We start from the raw sequence: 19,432 nt of genomic DNA, 5'->3' as shown, positions 1-19,432 counted from the left end.
AAAAGTTCTAATTAATGTCTCTAAATTTCTGTTTATTCTTGCCACAGGATTTGCCTGTGAATGATAGGTGGGTGTCAACTCATGTATGATATTATTAGTCTGTAAATACTCGGATACTACCTTATTTACGAATTCTGTTCCGTTGTCTGTGACAACTACCCTCGGGTAGCCCCAACGATTAAATACAGAACGTAGAAAAAATACAATCTTTCTACCTGTAGATTCTGAGATGGGTTGAACTTCCAAGTATCTTGAATACATGTCACACAAGACAATCAGATGAGTTTTCTGGTGTGTTGACCTGGGCAGTGGTCCGACTGTGTCCACTGAAACACTTTCTCATAACTCTGTTATCGGTCGATGTCCTGGTATGACTTGTGGTGGATTGGTATCTGGTTTATTTAACTTGTAGACGTCACAATTGTTGACATACTCCGTTACGTCATAGTATAAGTTTGGCCAGTAATAATGGTTCGCCACGTAGTAATATGTCTTGCTGATACCCCCGTGTCCGGATACGAGTTCCTCATGCGCATCGCTGATTATTGATCTGCGCTGTTCTGGTTTGGCTACTAGCTTCCAGTGTTCTGGCGCATCCTCAAATAGTTGAGTGGGGTGTCGCGGTCGATAATAATATAGGTCATTATCGAGACACTTCCATTGAGGGAAACGGTCTGGTGTAGCCTTGACCTCAGTTAACTTTCGATCGTACCACTGTTGTCTAATGCCTTTCAGTCTACTGACCTTTTCTAGTTCTGGTTCGACGCCCTCGTAGACTCTTGATAGAGCGTCGGCCGCTTCATTGTTGATGCCCGGTCGATGGACGATTGTTATTGCCCATAACGATTATTCTGCTACCCATCAGGCTAGTCGACCCTTTGGATTTTTGACATTTTGCAGCCACTTTAAACTCGCATGATCGGTAACAACTGTCACTGGATATTCATCGTAATATCCTCTGAGCTTCTGGTATGACCAAATGACTGCTAAGCACTCTTTTTCTGTTGTCGTATAGTTCCTCTCATGTTTGTTTAACGATCTACTGATCGCAGTAATGTGATATTCGTGCTTTGGTCCTTTCTGAGTAAGGACTGCTCCGATACCGGTGTCGCAAGCATCTGTATATAAAATAAATGGTAAGTTATAATCTGGTACCGTTAATGCCGGGGCATTTAAAAGCATTTCCTTGATCTGATTGAACGCTTTATGTTGATCTGGTCTCCAAGTCCATATAGCTGTCTCACTGACCAATGATGTGAGTGGTCCTTGGATTTTTGCGACCATTTTCATGTGCCTCCTGTACCAATTTACCATTCCCAAGAAACGTCTCAGCTGTTTCTTGCTGGTTGGTTCCGGGTAATTCTCGATTGCGCTCAGCTTCTCAGGGTCTGGGTGTACTTCGTTCCCCTTGATGATGAACCCCAGATATTTCATTTCTGAAACACAAAATCGACATTTTTCTCGTTTTATCAACAAGCCTACCTCTCTGACCTTGAATAAAATCTCTAGGACTTGTAGATGATTGTCAAATGTCGGTGTTGCTACCACCCAGTCATCCATATATGGATGAACATAATTGATCCAATGGGCTGGTAGTTCGAGCTGGCGTAATACTTGTTTCATGGTTTGTATAATCGGATCCATCTTTTGTTGAAATGTTCCAGGCGCTGTGGATAGGCCAAAAGGCATTCGCACAAATTCAAATGCACCCATTCCTTCTACGGCAAACGCTGTAAACTGGCGATGCTCTGGTTTGATTTGGATCTGGTAGAATGCGTTCGTGCAATCAATTACACTTCAATATGCACCTTCTCTGATGGCTTCTAGTGATGTGTCAATTCGCCGCATGGGATAATTTACCATCTTCATGACCTTGTTAAGTGGTCTATAGTCGATGCACATTCTCCATGTTTTAATGTCATCTGCGTCTTGCCCTGGTGATAACTTTTTCTTTACTATCACTGGCTGAAAGCTCCACTCGCTGGTACTCGGCTGAATTATTTTCTGGTCCAGCAACTGTTCAATGATTTTATGTAGCACTTCAGTGACTTTTGGCGATCTTCTATATGGTTTGTCAATTTAATTTCATATTCGATTCCTTTTAATGTCCCAAGCTCGGCTTGGTCCATTAATGTAAATTCAGCATCTAAAAATCTGGTTAGTTTGTCTGATTCGCTCACATTTAATTGAATGGTACATAGTTGATACCTGGTATGGCTGATTCACATGTTCTTCTTTTACTCTCATGTTTCCATGTCCAGCTCATACTGTCAGCGTGTAGATGTATTCCGTGGTCCATCAGAAACTTCATACCGATGTTACGTCCAAAATGTGGTGTGTATCGTGATTTTGGACATAATTTATTATTATTAGTATTTTCGGCCCTAGTCTTTCGACCAATAGACCGGGATCGCACTGAGTGTATTTATCTGGGAGGTGTGTTGAAATAAAAGATGTTTGATGTATAAATTAAATTACTATATTTTATAAAATTGAAAAAACTCGAAGATATGAATACAATAAACTTGATATTATTTTATGAAAGTATTAGGTGGCTAGTCAGCCGACTCTAATGTACAATAAATTTCGTTTTAATTACTAGAGAGGACTATAGAATTTTGAATACAATTTCCGCGTGTTGGAAATGTTTTTGATTTTAATACAACATAAACTTAAAAATTACAATACCTGTAGTCGCAGCAACTGGATGTTTGTACAATCGTAATTTTCACTGACTCTAGGTATTACCTTTGCTAACAATTTACTTTAACAGTTGAATTTAAACTTATAAAACCACTAATTTAAATAAAACTCTTAATAAATGTGCGGACACTTGTATAATATAAACTAGTACGGAACTAGTGTGAAAGCGTGAGGACGCTGTATATAGAACTGAACTAGTACGGAACTAGCGTAAATAAGATTAAAGTGTGAGAACACTTGTATAAAGCTGAACTAGCACGGAACTAGTGTAACTTAAATTTTGTAAAGACACTGTGACTTGAACTTCACTGCCTCAATGGACCTCTTGTCCGGGACTAACGATTTTTTGTTTTACGACCCTTTTCAATTTCTTATCGGATCCTATTTCGTCTATTGTTTGGGGGAAACTGTGTCCAATCGGAACACAGTTCCTATGGGTCCTTTCCCTTTCTCTAAGATTTTCACCTTAGGAAAGCGTTAAGGGCACACCCCTATGTGGGCCTATGTGCGTGCGCACCCACACATCCATCCACATGTACAATTTTTTACTTATAACAATATTTTAAATTTAAATGTTTAAGTTTATTTATTATTTTTTGTAACATTATGATTTGTTAACTTAAAATATTAATTTTAATTAACATTATATTTCTTTGATTGGCGTTGAGCCTATATTATTTATTTATTGTTATAAATTTTCTACTATTTTTGTTAGTCAATTAAATCCTAATTTAAATTTAAAATAGATGGCTAGCAGCCGACTCTATTTATTTGATTATTAGTTATTCTTTTAATATTTGAATCTAAGAAATATTACGTTTTAGAAATTATTTATTTGGTTATTAATTATTTTTTTTAGAATTTCATTATTTGAATATTACGTGTTAAAAATTATTTATTCGATTGTTATTTATTCTATTAAATTGACGTTTGAATATTTTTTATTTATTTTAAATTATTAAATTTTATTTAATGACTATTTCGTCATTAAAATTTAATTTTTCTATTTGTTTTCTGATGCCAAGATGTCTCGACAAAAGTGCACTCAAAGACAAAGTGAGGGATTAAGATTATTTTTATTTATAACTAAAAATATATTCCACGTACACTTTTTTGATAAAAATATTTTTGGGTTCCTACGAAAAGTGTTTTCAGCTGGCCTTTGGGCCTTTACAATTGCCTGAGGAGTCATTATAATTACATTTAGGTGTTTGCTCTAGCATTTCAAAAAAAAAATATCAAAGCAAACAAGTCTTAATCCCTTAAAAGCATTTTACTTTCGTCATGTCTTATCACTAAATATTATCGAAACATAAAAATGATAATAAAAAAATAAAATCTGGTCGTCGGCTCAATTTTAATAAATACAACAGAAATGAAAAATAAAATACAACGTTCAGCATTTTAGCTGGACGTAACACCGAATATTATGTCATCTGGCATCTGATCGAATACTTCGAACCATGTACTTGTCTCCACTCCATCGATTTCAAATGTGACGTATGCCCTGTATAAACTTTGGATAGCTGAATTATCTGCTAAAATAAACGAGGTTTTAGCTGAGTCAAATTTAATTTTTATTATATTTGCTGGTATTTTGTCTGCGATATGCTGTGTCATAAAATTCCGGCTGGCACCTGAGTCGAACAATGCCGTACATCTGACATTACTTATATCGACTGTGCATATAAAATGTTTACTTACAATAATTGTCGTTTGTTGACACAGCCCCTTCTGGTATGATGATGGTGTGCGCCTCTCCTGATCAGGCTGCCGTTGGTTGCTTGTTGACTATCGCTTTCTTCATATGTACCGGCGATGGCTTTTAATAATCGTCCCAACAAAACGTCGCAATACCACCTCCCATTATGGCACAGATATCTTTACAATTATTAATTTTATTATATTTAATCCGGTAACTCCCGTCCGCGCTCACTTCCGACTCACTCGATGTCGCGTGGTCATCTGTTATGCTATCCGTGTTATCCAGATAGATGTGGCTGGGCGGCCTCTCCCCCCTGCGTTGACGGGTAGTTGTGGGGAGTATTTGAGGTACGAGCAACAATTCCCGCTGATGTGCTCGCCTCTCTAGTTTTTTACACAGTTACATTTCGTTACTGTCTCCCCTATTTTAAAACAGCGTACACAGACGTCTACTCTGTCTTCTATTCACTCTCTGGTCTTATAATCGCCTTTCTTTCCGCAGTTCGAGCACGTGTACGTGTCGCCTACTGATCTCCCTGATGATCTCGATGTATCAGATCCTGATCTTTTACTGCGATCGTTTGACTTCGATCTATCTCTGTAACTGTATTTTTCTTTGTTAAATACGACATTTAATTTTTTCTCGTCGTTATTGTCGTCAATATTTTTATGCTTGGCTTCGTTCTTTTTTGTAATTTTTTTATGTTGTTTATTCCTTTTCTAGATTCTTCTGATTTTATCCCGTTCTGTTTCTGTTTCCGATTCTGTTTCCGTTCCTGCTACAGAATCTTTTGTTGACTGCAGCCTACGTATTGTCGATCTTCTGTTTTCTCTTGATCTTCTCATATCTGCGACTCTGTTTTCAGCTTTTGATAATGCTTCAGTTAGTTTTTTATATGATAATAATGCTCGAATATATGCAGTTTCCTCTGGATTTCTGCATCTAGCTTCGGTATTATCATTTCTAACTGTTTCTCCATATCCATTGGGCACTGGAGTTCATCAAACTTTACCCTTATATTTTTGATAAATTGCTGAGAGTCCTCATTTTTCCTCTGGTATGTCGAGAAAATTTCCTGTAGTACGTCTGCATCCTTTATTGTCTTACAGAACGTTTATCTGAATCTTTTTTCAACGTCATTCCAGTTGTTTCACGTGTCGATGTTTTGTTTAATCCATTCCTTCTCCGTGTTGAATTCCATTTTAAATAATTCCAATCGATCATTAAAATCTAGGCTGGTTCACTTGGGTTGAATTTCGTATTCCGTCTAGATTTACTGTCTCGTCGAGTAATTGCATCCCTCTCGTGACATAATCCACTATCGCATTTTCCCAGTTTCCGTTGGCTTCTTCTCCTAGATTTAGTTCGATCTCTAGGGCTTTTATCTGGTCTTCTTTTGTTATATGCGGCATGGACTCTATTAACTTGATGCGTTTCTGTAAGCTTTTTCTTTTTCTTACTATATCCCTTGACCATTGAACGTATTTTGCCGTTGTCTTACACCATTCGACCATCTTTTCGTTCATTTCTTTGTTTTTCTCCATGTTTTGCATGAATATGTTACGTTTATATTCATCCAGCAACCATATTTTTTTTTCTTTTGTGAGGAACGTGATATTTCCTTTCATCTGTTCTTCATGCTGGTTTGGTTGCGGGTGTATTATTACATCTTCTTCTTCATCGTCAGCTTCTTCACCAAAGTCGAATTTTTCTGCCGATTTCCAGCCTTGTTGGTCTACTTTGTCTTTTCTTATTTCCAGTCGTTTACTCAGAATTTTGTCCTGCGTGATTACCGGTATGGTTTTTTTATTTGATTTAGTTTCTTCCAGTGTTCTGTTATTTTCATCTTTTTCCTGGTTCCGTCTTTGACTTTCTGACAATTTTTCTTGTAATTTTGCAACTGTTTCATTTAGGCGTTGCACTTCTTTTTGAAGATTTCCCACTTGTGTTCTTGTTTTAACTATCTTGATGTTTTTTTTAGTTCCCATGGGGAGAGAATAAACAGAAAATTGGACAAGCGAAAAAAAATCAAAAAAACAAAAACAAAAAATAAAGATGTAAAAAAATTAAAAATAAAAATCAAACAAGATATTCGATGACCAGAATCCTCCGCTTGCCGCTTGTTACACCTGTTGACTTACAATAAAGCAGTATTATTATTCGCGGTCACGTTTTGGGATTAAATGTATTGATTTATAAAAAACTATGTTTTTTTTTTCCAAAATGTTATACTAAATATTTTTTAAATATTTAAAAATTTAATATTTTATAATTGATTTCTTTTACTTGAATATAAAATATATTCAAATCAATACCTGTATATATGTGCGTGGATATCCTGTTATTAAAAATTTTATATCTCTGGGTATATCTCTTATATCCCTTTTATTTACTGGTACTTGAATTTATAAACTTTACTATATAACTTTAGTTTTATTTTATATCAAAACGTTTATAATAATAATAATAATAATAATAATAATAATAATAATAATAATAATAATAATAATAATAAAGCTTTATTCAAATTAATTCCATGCATGTACATATCAAACTATAACAATTGGTAACTTATTAACCTACGAAAATTCAATTACATTTATTCCACTTATTGTTAGATGAATTCGATTTCTAATTATAAATTCTATTTTGTTATTAGTTTCATTATTGTTTGCTTTAATTTCAAATACCTAGTTAATTAATGCATGGACCCCGTTCGGGTAAAAGCCTCCCCCAAGGAATGCTATCCTTCTCTATCATTAGCTCTGTCCAGCCAACTACCGCCCGCGCACGCTGCAATTTCGTCTGCCCATCTGGCCCTTGGTCTACCTCTTGATCTGGTGCCTTTTGGTCCAGACCACTTTACTGACCGTAGAGTCCATCTGTCGTCCTCGTAACGGGCCACGTGACCCGCCCACTTCCATTTAGCCTTCACTGCAAAAGTTAAGGCATCGCATACTTTTGTCTTCTTTCGAATGTCAACGTTCTTTACCTTATCCTTCAGTTTTATACCTAGGCAACTTCTTTTCATTCTTCTCTGGGTAGTCTGAATTTTGTTCCTGGTTTTGAGATCGAAGGTCCAAGTTTGGCATCCATAGGTGAGGCACGGTAGAAGTCCTGTATCCATGACTATTTTCTTGGTCGGTAGCGGAAGTTGCGATTTTAGTATTTCCTTATGGTGCCAGAACTTATTCCAGGTAATCGCAACTTTTCGGTTAAGTTCCTCAGTGTTTCTTTCCTTACTAAAAGAGATTTGTTGAAATGTAGTTGTTGACAAACTCGAGAGGTGTGTTATTTGTTAAGATGGGCGTTGCACTGCGGTTAGACATAATTTTAGTTTTGTCCAGATTCATTTCCAAACCAGTTTTTATACTAGCCTGGTTTAATTCATTTACCATTGTATTTAATTGGTGAGGGGTTTCCGAAAATAAAATTATGTCATCAGCAAATCTGAGATGACTCAGAAAATTCCCATTTATATTAATACCTTGATTGGACCATGGCAGCTCTCCCATTGCGTGTTGTAAAACGGCTATGAATAATTTTAGTGAGATCGGGTCTCCTTGCCGGACACCTCTTTTTATGTTGATTACTTCGCCTACTCTATCCAGTTTGACTCTACTTGTGCTGTTAGAGTAAATATTTTTTAGGATATTAATATACTTTTCATTTGTGTTTAGTGCTTTCAGCGATTCCCAGATGCTCTCGTGTGAAATTGAATCAATAGCTTTTTTGTAGTCGATGAAAGCTAAATACAGGATATGATCCATCGTGCTGAAACCGCTTCTGAAACCAGCTTGTTCGATCGGTTGGTGAGCATCGATGACTGGGGCTATCCTTTCAAGTAGACAGGAGGCAAAAAGTTTATAAAAGCAAGGTATTAGGCTTATAGGATGGTAATTGCCTATATCAGCTGGGTCACCTTTTTTATATAGTAGTATAATTTCCGATGTCATCCATTGATGTGGCACAGCTTCTTCATCAAGTATTTTATTCCATAGGATAGTGATTAGTGTCAGTAGTAGAGTCTTCGCAACCTTGATACATTCGCTGGTGATTCTATCAGGTCCAGGGTTTTTTTCTGGCTTAAGTCTCATTATTTGTTTCCATATTTCATTTTCTGTTAACTGGTGTGTTGGAGAGGTATCTGTGTAGCTATAGGAAACCATGTTTTGACTTTGTGTGTCTGATTGTCGATATAGATTAGCGTAGAAGTTAGTAGCAGCATTTATGATTTCTGTGCGAGATTTGCATTTGTTGTTGCCAGACTTGAGAAAAGGAACCCATGTTTTGGCTTGATTTAGCTCTTTGTAAGCTTTTTTGGCAGATCTAATATTATCGAGGTGTCTTAGTATAGTTGTTGTTCTGTAGGTAACGTAGCACCTTTTTATTTCTTTATTGGTAAGTTTATACAAAGATTTTAGTTTTTCTTTGTCAGTTACGCTTAATTTGGGCTTATTTTGTAGTTCGCTCCTATCTTTCATGAGTTCTAGCGCTTTCGCGGATAGGATTTTGTTCTTATGTGGTTTGTGTTCCACGGATTGTGTTCCTTTAATGTTTTTTAGACTTATCTTGATGTAGCGCATGATTTTTTGGTAGTACTCCTCCACATTATAGTTGTTTTGATTCTCTATAAGTTCTGGTATAAAGCTGTAGATGTTTGTCAGGTACATTTCCTGTTCCGCTAGAGTTTTTAGCTTAGTGGATGTGTTAGAGAAATTGCGCCTACTTTTCTTTGTTGAGTTTAGGAGTATTGTTGCTCTTAGTAGTCTGTGGTCCGATCCAAAGGAGAAAGATGGTTGTACTTCATATTTAGAGATCATGTGGTGCTTCATGGTCATGATATAATCAATTTCATTTCTTGTGTTTTTATCTGGAGAGATCCATGTCCAGCGGTTTTTTGGTTTTATTTTAAACATTGTATTTATAATTTTTAGGTTGTACTCTTGCGCGTATTGAATTAGTCTCGTGCCTCGACCGCTTCTGATGCCGTAACCATACTCTCCTGTGGCGGAACGTTTGTACTTTTTTGGAATTCCGATTTGAGCATTAAAATCGCCCATAGAGACAACGTACTCAGTAGATGTGGAATGATGGGCTTTTGCTAAGTCCTCGTAAAAACTGTCTATTTCTTCCTGTGATGAATTTTCAGTGGGAGCGTGCGCTTGAATTACTACAAAACACAGGTTTTCCATTTTGATTTCCAGTACGCACACTCTTTCAGATATTCCAGTAAATTTTATGATGTTATCTTTGTGTTTCCTCCTTACTAGAAAACCTACTCCTTCTAGTCCTTTTGTTTGGCCACTGTGGTAGAAGATGTATTCGTCGACTTCGAATGTTTTTTTTCCTAGGCGGCGAACTTTGCTCAAACCTATTATATCATGCTTAATATCTTCTAGTGCAGCTTTGAACTCAATATATTTTTGATCAGAAGATAATTACGTTGAGGGTGCAAATGTAGACGGTCTTTTTCGTTTTGATAATTGTTCTTGGGGGATTTTGGTCGAACTCTCCTGCGGTGACCGGCCGTACTGGGAGGTTAGGGGTTGGAAGAGGGTCCGATTTTGATTGCTATGCTGTGCTGTAGTCTGATGTCTTCGATTGGCGTTGAGTTGATACTGGCTGAGCGAGAATTAGTTTAGGCTTTTGTATTATATAGTTCTTCATGTCCCCTTTATTTGTCTTAGGTGGTTGTTTACTATTTTGTTGAACATTTTGGTTGTCAGGGTGGAGCGTCTCCGGGGACACTGGTAGGTTTCTTTTGCTTGACTGTTTCTGTGGGGATTTTTTGTTGCTCAGTATAATAATTTTATCGTATTTTATAAAAGCGGTGTTTCCTGCATCTTTTTCTTTCTGTAGTGGATTTGTAGCTCTTTACGCTTAATTAAGACTTCGATTGGGTAGTCTTCTTTTAAGTAATAGGAAGTATTTTGAAGGTTATGTTTATTTTTTTGTATTTTTAATTTGAAACCTAAAGTGTTGAATGTTATTACGATTGGTCGAACTTTTTCGTCCTTTTTCCCTAACCTTCTAACAGCTTCTATATTGGAAGTGTCGCATGAAATTTTTATGTATGTATTTATTATATTTATTACCATTTTTTCCAGTTCATCGTACGACTTTTCTGTCTCTTCTACGCCAAAAAAGATCAGATTTTTGCGTCTGCACTGTCTTTCTAGGTCATTAATTTCATTCGATTGCTCTTCTATTTTTATCTCCAAAAGCTCATTTTTTAGTTCCAAGTTGTTGAACTTCTCGTTGAGGCTGTTGATTATTGTGCCTTTAATATCTTCTTTCATCTTTAGCATGTCTAGCTTTTGCTGCATTATATCTTGCTGCATGCTAATTAGCGTATTTTTTATTTTATCCATATTTGGTTATAATTCGCTTAGCTTATATTAAAACCAATACCTGTATATATGTGCGTGGATAACCTGTTATTAAAAATTTTATATCTCTGGGTATATCTCTTATATCCCTTTTATTTACTGGTACTTGAATTTATATACTTTACTATATAACTTTAGTTTTATTTTACATCAAAACGTTTATATTAAAATTCATTTACTTTGTACTTTTATTTCTTTTTATGCAAATCTGTGATGCGTAATAAATTTGATTGTCAACAACTTTACTTGCGTCTCTTTTTATCAAGTCTGGTTATTTATTGACTCTATAGATGGCGGTAAATTATTGGGCGGATATTTAATCTGGTAATTTCTGTATTACCGACTGTAAGGCTGATGAATTCTCAGGCAGTTCTCTGTAACATACAATTTCAAATTTAAAATTTTGCCGCTTTTGCAGATTATCACTTGTTCTTCATGATCTATTATTTATGATCTATTATTCGTATATAATAATAATAATTCGATCGCGACAATGAGTCTCCCTGGCTGTTCGGGTATTTGTCGTTTTGATTTATTCTCTGTTACTAAGCGGATTATTATTATTATTTTATTTTATTTTCTTTAAAACTTAAGTTTTTTTCTCAAAATCTCTATTGCTAAGCGAGTTGTTATTATTATTTCAGTCTATTTATGGATTTATAATCCTTATTGACTTTTATTTTCTTACAAAGACTTTATTCTAGAATTTTCTGGTTTTATAATTCTTAAGTTTTATTTTGTCACTTCCGGTTTTGTACTAAATTTCTTTATCAGTTATGTGATAAATTTTTGTACTTTTAGATTTTACTTATAGATTAAAATAAGCTTAATTATTAATTACACATATAAATATCACTTATAATTAATTTTACAAAATTATTTATATACACTTAAATATTAAATTTAACAATCTTGATCTATTATTTTTCTGGTATTTTCTTTTAATTCCCTACCAGAGGAATGGGCACTGTTTGATTATTGTTACAATAATTTTATCTTTTTTTTTTGTTTGTTTCCGGGCAAAAAGAAATTCTTAGAAAAATTAATCCCGGGTAATTTTTCTTTTATTTTTTCCAATTTTTGGCAAATAAAAATGAAACACAAATTTAGTTTTTCTCAATAACTAATCAAAACATGCAACGGAAAATAATAAATTTATAATTAATTAATAAAAAATGTTTTAAATGAAAAAAAAATAATTATTGCGCGTTTTCTTTCTGATAAAACGCGGAAAAAGTCAAAGCTTTAGGAATTTTTCCGGAAACAATTTTTGTAATTGAACCTACTTGATAACTGATAAATTTTAACCGATGTTTTATTTTATTTCGCAGACTCTGACTCGAAATTTACTGGTTTTTATGTCTCGAACGTTTCTAATTACAAAGTGACTAACATAAGTTTATGCAATTTAAAGATGTTAATTTTAGGCTTAATGAATTAATTAATTAATTAAAACCCGTTGGGCGCCATTGTAACGTCGGGGTAGACGTACAAACTATATTTTTGGTGTTGGATATAGTTTTCGTGAGTCTGACCCAGCTTAACTCAATTTGAAACTTTTCTTTCTTTAATTTTTACCCGAACTGGCCTTACAAGACTAAAGCTAAATCTAGGTACTTAGCCTTATCTCAATGTTCGGTGTTGAAGTTCCTGATGATGGTGAACTGGCGGTTGATTGACCTTTGGAAATCTCCTTGGATCGGTGGTAGACCGGGTGCTGCTTCTCTTATACTTAATTATAGGAGTGTGGACTGGATTAGGTGAATTCACTCAAACTCTGGTTCAGTTTATAGTTTGGATAATTATTTATTTAACTAATAATTATCAAACGGCCACAACACAAGCACACTGGTACAATTCTGATAAGCACACAACTAACTGTGTGTGATATCACTGTTACTGTGACTACCTGCACAGGGCTTCCTACCCAATAGTGCTCCAAATAATAGGATTATTCACCGATACGCGTGTAACACTAACTGGTTACTATAACTATTAACTAACTGTAATAATTATACTGGTTAATTAACCTGATTAACTGACTGTAATCAACTATAATGTTAATCAACACTGACTCAGATACGGTGGCAGCAAAGAAAGTACGACAAATAGCTACGATGCGATATAGACTGCTGGTAGTACAAAAAGCGCGGGGTACTGGTTGCACGTGCTTATATAGGTGGCAACGTCATATTGGAGCACGTGACAATCACTACCCGAGCTCGAACGGCGGCGTAGGATCCCACATCGTAACAACTTTCATTCGTGAGTTTTGAAAAAAATGATACTTGATCAGGCAATTGTTTGTCATTAAGTTTATCAATGCATGAAATTTATTCATATGGAAATATACCTTTGTGCGTAACTAATTTAAATTCATTTGGGTCGGGATAGTGATGTTTCGTTATAAGCTTTTCATCATCACCAAGATTTGAAGCTAATTTTTCAAGGCTAGATGCCATAAATCTGAATGAGTCTATGAAACGTAATGTCACTGAAGTACATTCGATCGATTTTGTAAAAGATATACATTTTTCTTTATTAATTGGTAGTAGAGTTACATCACCTTTAATTAATGTAGCTAAACTTTTAATTAAAAAATGTGAATCATAACCGGATAAATTGTGAAAGAATATGAGAATAACATGAGATATGGGATAATTAACATTACAAGATATATGAGCTGGACCACGATAATTACCAGTGATCATAACACTTATCGGTATTTGTAATGATTATTGTTTCACAAATATGACAAAAAGTTGCTTGATCATGTGTCTCTTGCTGCTGTTTAGTAAGCGACTCCATTGGTATAAGATTTTTCAAATATCCTTCGTATTCAATAGCTAATTTTTTTAACTTTAAAATAAACCACCCAATACAAAATTTTGAACGATTTAATTCAAAGTTAGATAATTTATTATCATAACTGCAATGCTGATAGAATGCTATACTGTGTGGAACATGCTTCTGAGTTTCATCATCTCCTTGGGTCTTTTCTAGTGTACATTCCAAGTCAGCATATACAAGAAAAGGTACAGTGTCTTTATATTGATAGTTTTTGAATTTTGAAATTTGGTCTTTCTCTTTTGGAAATGTCATATGGACTTTATTTATTTTAAAACAATCAGCTTTGTGATTTTCATATGAATAATCATATTTGAAATGATTTAAGCATCTATCACAAAAAAATAATTTACATTTTGCCATGGAAATTTGAGATTTAACTAATTGTGACAGATCTTTGATTAAAGCAAAGTGAAATTTAGGTTGAAAATTCTTAATATCAAAATCAGATGTATTTAATTTAATATTTTGCTGTACCATTAAGAGATGAATAACTTTTTTGTCAGACTTTAAGAGCTTACTTAGATACAAAGGAATTATTATACTTTTTTCGGATTTTTTATTACAAAATTCTGACTCGATACCGTAGACATTGATTAATAAATTATTTAGTTTTTCAAATTTTGATATATCATTCAAAGCGATTGGAACTTTTATACCTTCATATTTTAATATCGAGCTGAAGTGTGGATATGATGATTTTTTCGCAGGATCACTATTAGCAGGATATAATGCTGCTACAACGCTCTAAAGAAAACAGTGTTCATCAGAATTCTGAATATTTAATACTGCTTTTTTCGTCTGGATGTCCTTGGGTAGCTTCACAAATGTTGAATCTCCAGCTTGAAGAGGCGCATATCTCGACATTGTAATTATCAAACTGTGGATTTCAATTAAACTCCACCCAGAGTCTTTTTGATTGAATTTCTCAACTTTCTTCAATAATTTATCATTAACATGATCTTTATACCAAGTAGCAAGAGATGTTGCATGTAAAATTTCTCGGCTCTTGGTTTTGAATGTCTTTGTTTCTTCAATGACATTTTCAGCTTTTACATTTCTAAATTTGCAAATCAATTCAACATTTACTTCAAGCCCAGCAAGATCTCTAAGCATATTCTCAACTTTTTCAATTATAAGATGTTGAGCATCATCAAGAAAAGTACGAAGATCTGTATGGGCTTGATTCACTACACATTCCGATCTGATATTATTTGAGAATGCGTTTTCAAGATCTTGCCACTTAATGAGACGTCGGTTTGCACGCAAATCACCACCAGTTACTTCACCACTCAATTGTGCAAATTTATCAGCATACCAGTATAAAAGTACAATATTTGCTTGTACACTTTTTCTGTCTTGAACATTTATTTCAGGATCTAGCAAGATCTCGTTGAAGTAATTAATTGTATCACTACACACTTGATAACACTTCTGATAATGTTCTTCAGCTAATGGCTGATCGTGTAAATCATTGAATGATTTAATTTTCGAATCTACTGGACGCTGAAGCACTACAATAAAATCATTTCGTGCCATTTTTTGATAAAATTGTTTTTTTTTTTTATTCAATTACTAATTTACTTGATTAAATATTTTCTGCTTAAAGTTTTTGAATGTAAAAAATAACTGTTTGAAGTCTAAACAGTTCTTTAACACAGAAATGAATTGTAGACATGATTAAAAAAATATTTTTGATATATAATCAGTCACTCTCAATGAAAAAAAATTGAATGAAAATTTTTTCTGTTTAAAGTTTTTGAATGCACAAAATAACTGTTTCAAGTCTAAACAGATCTTTAACACAGAAAGAATCAAAATTATTATTCACAATTGTTCATAAATAATTATTCTTAAAATAATAAATTTCTTTAGCACAGAGTTTTTTTCACTTATCAACAAATTTTTTACCACAAAAATCTTTTAAGCATGGAAGTTGGGTAAAATATATCACTTGAAATATTGATTATTAACAATCAGAATAACTTTAAATCACACAGAATTTCACACACAATCAACAGAGTGAATACACGGAGTTATGTACTTCACTGCGAGACTTGTACTTCTTTTTAATGAAGTATGCTCTCGCGCAGTGCTTTTATAGGTGGGGTGCGACTCATCAACTGCGCAATAAAAAATTTTATAGTTCTCAAAAGTACCAACCTTATAAAATAAAATCCCCAGAAACTGGAAAAAATCCCCTATAAATGGCAAAAATTCCCTAGATTGCATCAACATAACCTAAGATCTAGGTGGCGCGACGGAAAGTTTGACGTCATCTACTACGCAGTTGAAGATTTAACTGGATGAGTTATGATCTAAAAATAGAATTGAGTGAGTCATCATCTAAAAATAAATAGTCTACGGCGCAGTTGAAAATAAAAATACCAATGGAAAGTTTTTTTCTCGGAACTGGATGAGTCATCATCTAAAAATAAAAATTCTACTGCGTAGTTAAAAATTGAAATAACAATGGAATGTTTTTTTTCTCGGAACTTGATGAATCATCATTTAAAAAATAATCATTCCGGAACATTCTACTACGCAGTTAAAAATGGATCAAAGGAACTTGATGAGTCATCATTTAAAATATAAACATTCTGGAACATTCTATTACGTAGTTATCTCAAACAAAGGACATTTTCAACCAATGAAATTAAAAATTACTAATTAAAAATAGTGTGGTCGGGGAAATAATGAAAATAAAAAATAGCTGTATTAATTCTTCAGTTACTCTCTGACTGTTGCTGAGATACAAGCTATAAAAATGGGAATGATACTAGATGTTCAAGGGTTCAAAGGTGTTGATTATCAATTTATCGTGGAAGAACTTGCTACAATTACGATTCAACGTGAGATCGAAGGACATGAAGAGTTTTCATGTACACTATTCCAACCACCATATAATTGGAAATCGCTACTACATCAATGTCAGCGTCAAAACACCTGAATCATACATCATCATCTTGGGATCACCTGGAATGCTGGAAAGACACCATAATCTAAGCTACATGAAGTTTTTGATCATGTGAAAAGTGATTACAAGTATATTTATGTCAAAGGTGGTGAAAAAAATTTATAGGTACAAGATCTAGTCGGACAAGATAAAGTTGTCATCGACCTGGAAGATTTCAAATGTCCCGCCCTCAAAAATCATAAACTTTTCGATTGTAATTTCTGTAATTATCATTATAAATTAAATGATGAATATCTATGTGCTTTACAAAATGTAAAATTGATGAAAAATTGGTTCTTAATTATTGAATAAAATTAAAAAAAAAATTTATTTCTGCCTTCTTTTTTCAACTTGATTAATTTTTATTTCTGACTTTTTTTTCTTTCAAACTTAACTAATTTGAATTTAATTATTATAAAATAGTGTGAAGTTACTTGGAAAATAATTATATATAATATTTTAAAGTATTTAAATCGTTAATTGATTTTAATTTTAGCTTGATTTAAATAAGTGATTTTTATAAGTTAAAAATCATTTTAATTTAATAAAAAAGAAAAAGAAATGATTTTATTCAAAAGTGTGCAACTGTTCCATTTATTTGAAAAATATATAGTTATCAGGTAAGTATATCATTTGTTTATTATTAATTAATTTTTTTCATTATAATTTGAAAACATAGAGATGTATAGAATTAACATCAATCTCAGTAACCGGTTTATCCCGCTAGGTGGCGGCTATTTAACCGTCATTATTGATTGACTGTATACAGAATTGACAACAATATGGATGCATCGATTTTTATATGAAGTTTATCCCGCAAGATGGCAGTTATTTCCCGCACATTATTTTTCTAAATTAATTTTATGTGATATGAATAGAATGATTGTTTAAGAATAATACTTAAAATCGTCAAGAGATGTGTCTAAAATAATATTTTAATATAAATTATATCAATAAATATTTATTGACATTTTTTAACAAAAGTGCACGTGCTGAAGTCTACACGCGCGCCATTCAAAAGCGAACCAATCAGGTCTCATCTTTTATATAACAAGTGTTTTGATTGGTTGATTTTTACCACAACAAAAAAATTGTTTACTTGTGTTATGTCCGCCGCTTAAGTTTTTAATTATTTATCCGGGATTTCTCCCTTTGGTAGCGATAGTAATTTTGGACAAGCGGGTTGGAGGGTGCGGACAACAATAAAGAATACGAGGAAGAAATTATCTTCCTATAATTTATTATTTATAGTGGATCTTTTCGAGAATTAAGAACCTAAACGTCTTCGAAGAGACTGGTGCTCTTATTTAAGCCAAAAGTATTTTATAATAGATAGAAAAATTAGTTCTTCACCTACCTTTCGATGTAACTTCTTCTAGTACGGCAGATTTTACCCCTCCAGAACGTTGCAGCTCGCTTGACCTTCCTCCTAGGTTTGGGTTGAGTGGGCGCGGCTGGGTTATAGGATAAGACCTTATGTACTACTCTTGAATGAAAACCGCAAGGTTGAAGTGATGAACTTTGTCTTCATTTTGATGGTTCAAATTACAACGTTTTTAACTAAACGTCACTTACTCACTTGAGTTTTCACAATTTTTATGTTTACTGTATATTATAGGATTATTTATCCTTGACAAATATTTTATTAAGATTTCAATTTATATTTAATGCGTCCTTTTTACACACCCGAAAAAAGGATTTATGCGCAAATTAACTCGGCACGAGATGGAATCGCAAATTCACGTGATTTGCGTCACTGGTTCGATCGTACCGGATGATTTTTAAAATCCGACAAATATTGGAATAGACGCACGTTTACTACAGTTGCGTGAGATCGAATTTTTGATCAATATTTGAGGATTTTTAATAATGATTTGAATTCAATTACTGATTATTCAACGCCGAAACGGATTCCTACAATAATTGGATACAAAAGATTTTAGTTTTAAATTCCTTACTGATTATTCTACGCCTAGGGCGGATTCCTGCAGTAAGGTTAGTGATAAATTCACGATCTTTGACTATTTCTTATTGATTATTCGACGCCGTAGCGGATTCCTGCAATAAGAATTAGTCTAGATAAATTAAGAAATGCCTTATTGATTATTCAACGCCAAAACGGATTCCTGCAATAAGGTTTATGTTGAAATATTAAAAATCCTCTTATTGACTTTTCAACGCCTAGGGCGGAATCCTGCAATAAGAGTGCACGAAATTTCGACGTTCGAATCTTCGCGGACCGTAAGTTTTAAGAAACGACTAGCCCTGAGCTATGGGTGCTCAGGCTTTTTATAAACTTTGGTTGATGATTTGATGGGGAATTTATAATCACTAGGTTACGTGGCACGCGCAAGTGCGCGCGTTAATTAAAACCGCTTTCTATGAATGAAATAATGAACAACAGTGGGATATTCTTTTAGTTACAGGTATAGTTCTTTAAAAACAAAGTTTTTCACTGAATTGTTTACTCCTTGACTATTTAAATAGACACGCGATGAATTCCAAGAACGGACTCTTGATAAAGCTACATACAACTGGCCATGATTAAACACATCTTTTGTGAGATCGATAGCTATTTTATCAAATGTCTGACCCTGAGCCTTATTTATAGTCATACAAAATGCTATTTTAATCGGGAATTGATGGCGTTTAAATGTGAAGGGATAATGATTATCGCAGTACAATGTTAAAAGATTAATAAATACAATTTCACCTAATTTGTCTCCGGTCAATATCTTGCATCGCAAAACACTGCTTCCTAAGTCTAAAACCATCAACCTTGTACCATTACATAATCCTTCACTTAAATTTAGGTTTCTTATTAACATT

The 19,432-nt window shown here is 33.8% G+C and overlaps 1 protein-coding gene across 1 annotated transcript; it reads right to left on the bottom strand.

The window, feature by feature from the left end:
• Nucleotides 1-7,650: 7,650 nt before the first annotated feature.
• On the bottom strand, nucleotides 7,651-9,603 carry LOC130673870 (uncharacterized). The gene has a single exon (XM_057479084.1). The coding sequence runs from the start codon at nucleotides 9,601-9,603 to the stop codon at nucleotides 7,651-7,653; it is 1,953 nt and encodes a 650-aa protein (XP_057335067.1).
• Between the last annotated feature and the right edge of the window lie 9,829 nt (nucleotides 9,604-19,432).

The sequence above is a fragment of the Microplitis mediator genome, chromosome 8 (genome assembly GCF_029852145.1).
Source record: "Microplitis mediator isolate UGA2020A chromosome 8, iyMicMedi2.1, whole genome shotgun sequence".
Lineage (NCBI taxonomy): Eukaryota > Metazoa > Arthropoda > Insecta > Hymenoptera > Braconidae > Microplitis > Microplitis mediator.
This window is presented reverse-complemented; position numbering and strand designations above follow the sequence as displayed.